Source organism: Lolium perenne, chromosome 7 (genome assembly GCF_019359855.2).
Source record: "Lolium perenne isolate Kyuss_39 chromosome 7, Kyuss_2.0, whole genome shotgun sequence".
Lineage (NCBI taxonomy): Eukaryota > Viridiplantae > Streptophyta > Magnoliopsida > Poales > Poaceae > Lolium > Lolium perenne.
Genome location: NC_067250.2, coordinates 274,801,193 through 274,810,192, shown reverse-complemented (window position 1 = coordinate 274,810,192; position 9,000 = coordinate 274,801,193). Strand labels below are relative to the sequence as shown.

The 9,000-nt window shown below is 46.7% G+C and overlaps 1 protein-coding gene and 1 non-coding gene across 3 annotated transcripts; both read left to right on the top strand.

The window, feature by feature from the left end:
• The first annotated feature begins 564 nt into the window (after positions 1-564).
• On the top strand, positions 565-3,165 carry LOC127312657 (gamma-glutamylcyclotransferase 2-2-like). 2 transcript variants are annotated; one of them, XM_051343195.2, is made up of 9 exons: positions 565-757; positions 1,037-1,178; positions 1,260-1,336; positions 1,849-1,905; positions 1,999-2,055; positions 2,154-2,194; positions 2,273-2,344; positions 2,443-2,522; positions 2,761-3,165. In XM_051343195.2, exons 2-9 carry the CDS (start codon positions 1,070-1,072, stop codon positions 2,925-2,927), a joined length of 660 nt encoding a protein of 219 aa, XP_051199155.1. In that variant the 5' UTR covers positions 565-757; positions 1,037-1,069; the 3' UTR covers positions 2,928-3,165. The 2 variants fall into 2 exon arrangements, with proteins under 2 accessions (XP_051199155.1, XP_051199156.1); XM_051343196.2 differs by having other exon boundaries at positions 565-779.
• Positions 3,166-7,035: 3,870 nt separating this feature from the next.
• On the top strand, positions 7,036-7,107 carry TRNAW-CCA (transfer RNA tryptophan (anticodon CCA)). The gene has a single exon. It is a non-coding gene; the product is annotated as a tRNA-Trp (tRNA).
• Positions 7,108-9,000: the final 1,893 nt, after the last annotated feature.

Genomic DNA, 9,000 nt, shown 5'->3' with positions numbered 1-9,000 from the left:
CGGCGGGGCGGAATCGTCGCTGCTGGACGATGCAGCTGGATCCCACCAATGGCGCCATCCAGGCGGCTTCCCCTCGCTGTCGGTGTCCGATGGCCAAGAGATATCGCTCATGGTTGACGGAGATGGTTGACGGAGGATGGTGACGAGAGAACAGATGAATGGCGTCGCCCGTCGAAAACCGTATATGTAGGTCTCTCGACGAAAGAGAGCGGCGGTTGCTCTTCCGCGGAGTTCGTGCTCCATTACGGCGGTTCTCGCATCGAGGCCACTTCGACCCCACTTCGACCGTTCCCGACGAGTCGTTTCGGCTCTCCAGTCCACCTCGCGACGGTTCAATGCGTCGAGGTAACTCCGACGATTGCCCTTCCCGGTGACTGCGTCGTCGCTATGCACGCGGTGGGTGCGCGTCCATGGGCTCGCGGCTGGAAAAATGGGCCTCCCCAGGCCAAAAACTACATCCATCCGGCGCTAAATTTCGTCGGATTTGGGCGTGGGGAGCCCAAACGAGTGGGGATGCTCTAAATCCTGAGCCAAGAGGCAGCTCGCTCGGTATAAGTGCTCGTCACCACCCTACCCATGTTCTTCCCCAATCCCCCAAATCTCCTACCCACGCCCAGGAGGAGAGAAGACTGCAGGCTCGGGAGACGCGGCGGCGGCGGCTAAGAGGAGTCAAATCCAATCTCTACTACTACTCCAGTACTCCTCCTCCTGCCCCGCCATCCACCCGCAGCATTCTCTCCGGCGTTTCTTGTACTAGGTGATTCCTCAATCCAGCTAAGGTCCGTCGAAGCGCTACTTCCGTTCTTGTAGTGTAGGAATAGGAACATGGAGGGATAATGATGCCGTTGGGGGCAGCAGATGTGTCTTGGTTGGTTGGTTCGCGCCTGCTCGAGCCGGCGATTTGGATTTGGGGGGCGATGGCGACATGTCAGGACGTCTCTGAATGGCTCCTTTGTGGGATTAGGATTTAAGAGACGGGGACATCTATCTAGTTAGCGTCTTGGACGATATTCCTAAATTTGCTGTCTTTGGACAGGGCAATAAAAAGGAGAGAGAGGGATTCATCAAGATGGTGCTATGGGTCTTCGGGTACGGCTCCCTCATCTGGAACCCAGGCTTCGATTTCGACGACAAGATCCTGGGGTTCATCACGGGCTACAAGCGGACGTTCAATCTCGGTATGCTTCTGCCGCGGACCTCTCAACTTGGTCGCTGTTTTCGTCTTGGTGTTCGTCTCTGACATTTTCTTTTCTCTGCAGCTTGCATTGACCACAGAGGCACGCCAAAGGATCCAGCCAGGACCTGCACGCTTGAATCCCAAGAGGGAGCCATCTGCGTAAGCACACTTTAGTGGAAGCTACGAATTCAAAATCTACCAGCACATAATAGTATTCACATTGCTATGACGATGCTGTAGAATACTTCTTCTCTAGGAACTGCATTCAGACAACAACGAGTTACCATGAACCTTGATTTTCTTAAGTTGTGTGCTGCTTGTGCGGGGCAGTAAAACTCAAGTTAAAATGGACTTCCCCTCCTCTGGCTGCGGCTGCAATGAGTATATAATCTTTGCTATAAGGTGACATTGGTGTAACATGGTTATGTTAGGATTGGTGGCAAACTCTTAACTTTCTATTTCTTCGTACAACCTACTTTGGATAGTTCCTCACTCATCCACCTTAACCCAAATATATTTTCTGTAGCAGTTCTATTCGCCAAAATGAGTAGGCCAACATGGCTAAATCTTCCTTCATTCACTATCCAAATGCTTTTGGAATGCTATGACATCCTTTTTTTTTGTTTCCTCGTTCCAGTTATGTTTTATATTTACAGTGGATCATTTTACAGTGGGGAATTGCATATTGTGTCAATGGTGGTCTAGAAAAAGAGCGAAAAGCAATGCAGGTATAGTGATTTTATTTCCCCTTGTTTCGCTTCAAAGAAACATTTTATTTATCATGCTAGAATTATATTGATAATGTACTTAATTCACCATAGTACTTGGAGAGAAGAGAATGTGAGTATGATCAGAAGATCTCTGTGGATTTCTACAAGGTACTATTTCTTGCGCAAGGCAGATGTGTAGAGATGTTTCTATTTCTCCTTTTTTTTATCTGAATTCTTATTTTCTTTTGCTCAACACCAATGCTCAGGATGGAAATTCTCTGGAACCAGCTGTGACGGGTGTATTAGTGTAATGATCAAACTTGATTACTGATTTTTTTAATATTCCATGTTAATTGTCTGCCAAACTTACTTGGTCAATGTGCAGTTTCGTATCCACTCCTGATCCAGTTGGCAACAAATACTATCTTGGCCCTGCTCCGTTGGAGGATATGGCAATGTGCGCTGCTGAACCCTTTGATCCTCTTCAATTGATTATCAGCTTCGTTGAGCAGCTCATTCTGACTTCCTTTTCTGCGTTTTTGTTTACAAAACCAGGCAAATTGCTACAGCTAGTGGCCCTAATGGAAATAATAGAGACTACCTGTTCTCAATGGAGAAGGCACTGTCCAACATAAGTAAGAAACTGTCTTTCATGGTATCATAATTTTGTCAAGCATGTAACATGTAGCACATACTTTTTTCTCATCCATCTTTTCTGTTGGACATTCCAAACACGACAGTTTAACTGCCGCCTTGTTAGTAGTTGTTTGTTCTGCTCTATTGCCCACTCCTTGCGTATTAGGAGAACATGACTATGACTGCATTAGCTGACTCATAATCGATCTCTTACAAATTATGGTATGTTGATGTCAGGCCATGAAGATGATTCCATCATTGAGCTTGCTGATGAGGTGAGGAAGGTGCTGAGCAGGTTGAATGAGAAGAAGATTACCGGCCCTGACATACCACTTAAATCTCAAACTCCTCTTGTGCACTTGTCACCACTTCTTGAAGGCACTGTAGTGGATTCGAGATACTAAGAGTGGCATGTCTTGATCAGCTGAAGAGATGGCATTTTCCTCTGACCATACTCTTGATATTCTCCGATTGAAAGTTTTGTTCTTTCCTTCAGCTCTGGCATCACTGAGGATCCATATGTACCGATTTACTCGTGGCAAAACTATATAGCTTCCAGAGTGCTAATGCCAAAGCATGTGACTTCAGCGTTGTTGCTTCGTTTGGTACCCGAATAATAAATGCATTTGGCTACTTTAGACATTTACAGTAATTATTGCGGTATCATGCTTTGCTTTTTGGGAGAACAAGGGCTGGCTTGGTGGCTTAAACTCACAGTTGTCAGCTCGCCCACCCGGGATCTAATCGTAGGACGTACGGTGAGTGGTCGGACTAAAAGAAGGGGGGCTAGACCAACAAGGACTGCTAACTCTGAATGTTACATCATTAACTCATTGGGTCTAAAAATTTACTCACACCCAGTATCCTCACTGAAACCATACAGACAGAAGCCGAGTTTGCTCCAGATTTAATCACTGCCATGCCAAGTTTACACTTCAGACAGAAGATGAGTTTGCTCCAGATTTACTCACTGACATGTCAAGTTTACACGTCATTTTTGTTCACAACGACAAGTTTATTTCATCATCCTCAGCCCTAGCTCAAAGGCCCACAACAATATTGCTCTTGCTGTGGCGTTTTTTCTTCACATCGTTTTTTTCCAGAGTAGTGGTTTCTTTGCGAATAGGACACTGACATTAAAAGAAACATCAAATAGTACAAAGCAGACTAAGAAAAACGAAAATTAAAACAAGATAGTTGAGAAATCCTTCATCTTCAACCGAAAATTACAACAAGATAGTTGAGAAATCCTTCATCTTCAACCGCTAGATCGTGTTGACTGCGTGCCGCCGCTGCCGCTCCTCCGTGAGTCGGCTTGACGTTGTCAGTTGCGGACGGAAAGTCGCCGAATGGTCGAAAATACCACATCCGTCCCGGAGACGAAGTAGGATGAACCACATCCGTCCTGGAGACGAAGAAGTAGGATGAACTGCCAATGAAGCTCCTTGACGATCCGAAGATCCCCACATCCAGACGAAATCCCCGAAAACCACACCACACCCACAAACTTCTCGATGTCACCGTCGCATCGCCACCACCACCTGAGTGCCGCTCCTACAAACAAAATCCCTAAAGACAAGAAACGAAGCCCCCAAAACTGGAAAACAGAGCCCTCCCGCAGACAAGAGCCGTGATCCGCCACACCTCCATGGCTCAAAGGCCACGGGTTGACGGGAGGCAGAGGAACCCTAGTCACCTGAGGATCCCCTCACAAGTCACACCCCTGGATATCAAGCCGTTGAAGAAGCACAACATGCTGATTGATAAAATAGACAAGTCATTATGGAGCAAGAAAAAAGATGACCAACACTCACAAGTTATAATAATCCATATTGTCAATCAAAATTTCAGTATTATGCTAATATGCTAAATTATGAGCAAACTTAATCTGAATATACTGAAATAATAACATATAGCTATGCATTGGCATTGAAAAGGCAATGTGCATCCAAAGCCTTTGTTGAGGCGTGCACATGCCCCTCGCATTCTTCATGAGTTTGCCATTCTTGTACGCTGTCACTAAAATATAACATCGTTAGCGGTGTGACATTTCGGTCACATTGTACAAAATACTCTTACACAATTTTTTTTTTGTAAAGTGCACCAAAATGTCACTATAGCAACAGTTCAGTGGAATTAGAGTAGTATTCTATTTGTCTTCAACTAGAAAAATTAGGCTTGATGCCTTCAGATGGGCTCAAAAGACTTTCTTGTATAGTGTCACCAAAATAGACTCTACGGGAGTGATGTTTTGGCACATGGGAGCGTATGCTCCCTTTATTTTGAAATACATGTTAGATACATTTTAAAATGTCAAAAAAATTGAAACAAAAATTTCGCACGTACATGTTTATGTGCTACGCGTTCACAAAGTCGTTTCATGAAAAATCGACATGTTATGTGACGTGTGTAAAAAAGAAAAAATTCGGTGCTGAAACAAAAACTTGTAACAAGATAAATTTTCTCCTTTTCGCTTAGACTACAAAAAATATCATTTTTTTCGTGAAACTTGACGAATACACATATATTATGGAGATGTACATGTAAATTTTTTTGTCAAATTTTTTTAACACTTGGAAATATGTTTTTGTGGTAGAGGGATCATACGCACCCGGGAGCCGAATTGAGTTTCTGCCTACTTTGAAAAGGATTCAAAACTAGGAGCATGAACTTACTACTAAAGTTGAGTCAAGTGATGAGCCAACCAAATAGGGATTATACATAGAGCTTAGATAATATGATGAACCATTTGTAGGACATAGTAAGTGTGCCAACACTGGCGGGATGGGTTTATAAATTCAGTTATTTCTCAACACTTATAGCCAATGATAGAAGAACCAGTAGTAACTATCTATAAATAGTAGCATCTCAAGAAACTAAACAAAGTATAGCTAACCAAAATCTAAATTAACAGTCGTTGTATGTCATAGGGTCTACACAAATATAAATCAATAGTTGGTCAGTTGCATGTCATAGGCTATACACAAATCTGAATCAAGAATTGCCCAGTTGCATGTCATAGGCAGGAGGGCCGGTACCATAGGGGGTACATTCCGTGAAGCGCCCCAACCAAGTCCGGTCTGGCCGATGGGACTCCCTTCTTGTTGCTGGGCCTGAGAGGGCCACAGGAGTAGGCGTAGACGAATGCTACTGGGCTCGAGAGCAAGGGTGGCGAGTGCGAAGGAGGCGATGAGACCACGAGGGTGAGGGTGCGTTGTGGATTCTTGCGAGCTCGGGACAACGTATATCCTTGTCACTCGAGTGATGTAGAAGGAGGAACATATCGACACCGTGAGGAGAAGGTGCCTCTCCGCGACTAGACGCGTAGATCCAACAACCGGCCAAAGTAGAAAAATAAAAAATAAAATGTTCAAGTACAAAAATGTCAAAAATAAAGAAGTTCATTTTTTTTTAAAAGTTCAAAAAATACCGACCAGGAAAACCTCTGGAAACCAATAGAAACGAAATAAAAACGAAAAAGCAGAGAGACCAGAAAAATCAGAAAAAAGGAAAAAAAAACAGAAGAAACCTGGCGAAAAACCCAAAAAGAAAAAAAATCCATCTCTGATGGGCCAGGCCCAGCGCGCGTCACTTCGGGCGACCCAGATCATCGGTCCGCAATGAGGGGCGAGTAGAAATTGGCACCAAGAACTAGCAAAAGTGTTACTAGTACTAATATTATTTGGAGTTCATTTCTTTGATTGGCAAATCGAGTTGAGGCAGTCATGTTCAAACACAATTGGTGGATTTCAGAGAACTTTTCGTTTGAACAAGGCATGCCATCTATGTTTGCCAGCATGCAACCACTACCTGGTTCCATGTCTTGAGATCGAAGGATTTTCAAAAAAAAAGTTATGTACAGTATAAGAGTCCACGCGAATCGCACTATTTGCTGCAAAATGGCACACATGGTTGGGACATGGTCGCGATAGCTAACAGATAATCTTGCTCGTCGACGAGCTTCCTACTCAGCCACCTGTATGACATGACAGAACAGTGGCTTCCTGCTTCCATGATGCGCAATTAAACTATGGATTATAGCACACAGATCCGTCTGATGGAATTAGCACCTTATCAACCGGATGTGCAACGTAGTTGGATTAGCAACAGATGGCCACCTAACCTCGTCCCGTGTCGCTCTCCCAACAAACACAGACAATGACTTCCAAATCCCAATGTCAGAATGGCCATTGATTTGGGACTATAATTTACTCATCCAAGATCCTTGGTGGCATACAATGAATGATACAAGCCGAGTCAACTGTGCTCGTCGTTTCCATTAGTGATAATGTTAAAAAAATACTCCTCAGTTTTCGTCACATTGTCGGGTTTATTACATTTCATCACTGTGAAAGTTTATCCCATCACTCCTGGGACTATCATACAATTAATTGTCTGTTTTTCCCCAGAAGAGGAATCACTAGGCATAACTGATGATACACACTGCAAGTTATGCGAGCAGCGGAGCTGATCTACGTGATATATCGGCATGTATCACATTTAACATCAGCCGGATCCTTGGCGCAATGGTAGCGCGTCTGACTCCAGATCAGAAGGTTGCGTGTTCGATTCACGTAGGGTTCAAACCCCGAACTACTTCCGCATATTTTTTTTTCGAAATATATCGAATTAAGGCATTGGGAGAGGATTGAGGATGCTAGCTTTCACCTGCGATTACACTGTCGCCACAAGCAGGTTAGATCAATTTTTCTGGTGCATCCCAAGCCTATGTATGCAATGCAGCCTACTACGAACAAACTTAAGATGTCCGGCGAAATGAACCTTCAAATTTACTCGAGGATTCATCGTGATCAGAACATACATAAAACTTACATTGTGTATTGCAATTGCTTGTGTGCTCTCTTTGGGTCAATATATACACTCACTGGATGGAAGGAGTACTACATCTAGGTCTGCAACAACCATTGCTCACAAAGACACAAATGGCTCAGTTTCCACACATGATTTTTTTTTAGGGACATGAAATGGTTGGTATTTCAAATTAACTCTTACTTACCTATCTCACATGCAAATATGCGCGTGATCCTGATCCAGAGAGAGAGAACGCAAAGAACACTACTCAGCTTGTTTCCAGTGGCAGCTACCTCATGGACCAATGCAGAGCTCCTTCAGGTACAACCATACTCCAAAAAATGCACCTGGTATCGGCAAGTTTTTTTTACCTTGGGTCAGACCATAATATCGTTTGAGAACAATTGAATTTTATAGGAATTTGTAAACACATTACTTCGTTTGGAAATTCAGGCGTCGCAGTCGATCTGACATAGGAATCACGCCACACAGAACGATGGCGGTCAGACTAAGAGCATCTCCAGTCGCGTCCCCCAAACCGTTCCCTAAACCGCGCCGGATCGAGCGTTTGGGGGACGTGTTTTGTTCGTGCCGCGTTTGGGGGACGTCGCTCCCCAGCCGCGTACCCCTAACGCCGCCCCCAAATAAATATTGGTGCACGAAAATAAAGGTTTTCATTCAGATTTGATTATATATTACAAAATTTGAATGAAAACGGCTAGATTTCATCTAAACCTAGACTACTGACCGCCAGGCGGTGCGTTCGACAGCCCCGCCCCGTCGTCGCCTCCCCTCTGCCGAAGCTCCTCCTGCGCGCGCCTCCTCTCCTTGCGTTGGGCGGTGGCCAGACGCCGCCGCTCCAGCCGCGCGTCCTCGTCCGCCCTCCCCTGCTATGCCGCCTAGAGGGAGAGCTCGACGGCGCGACGAATCTGCGCCTCTTCGCGGGCACGGGCGTCATCCTGAAGCTTTTTCTCTGACTCGAAGGAGTCGACGAGCGCGCGTTGTTGATCGGCCGTCTCGTCCGGGTGCGGCCCATCGTCGTCGGACCACTCGAACTCGTCGTCCACCACCTCGGTCTCCTGCTCCTCCGCCTCGGCCTCCTCCTCCTCCTCCACATCCGTTGGCGCCTCCATCATCGCCGCCGCCAACGCGTCCGCCTCTGCCGCCAACGCGTCCGCCCGCCTCCCCCAGATCGCCGCCAGCGCCGCCTCCCGCTGCTGACGCTCCTTCGCCGCCAGCTGCTGCTGGCGCTCGACCGACTCCCGCCGTCGGTGCTCGATCGCCTCCCGACGTTCACGGTACAGCGCATCCCGCTCACCGCGCTGGCGCCGGCGCTCGTCAGCCCACCGCTGCTCCATCTCCTCCGTCCGGCGCCGTCGCGCCTCTTCTGCCGTTGAGGAGTCGAACACCGCAATGGTGTCCGCCATCGCCTCCTTGTGCCACGCTGCTGCCGCCGCGGCCTCGTTAGCTGCGGGGCCAGGGGCGCAGAACGCCGCTAGATCCGCCGCGTGTACCGCCTCACGCTGCTGGCGGGCCTGCTGCTCGAGTGCCTCCCGCCGCTGCTGACGATGTGCACGCCAGTTCTGCATCCCTCGCCGCCGCCGCTCTTCTTGGGCCGCGGGTTGATACGTCCAAAACGTATCTACTTTCCCGAACACTTTTGCT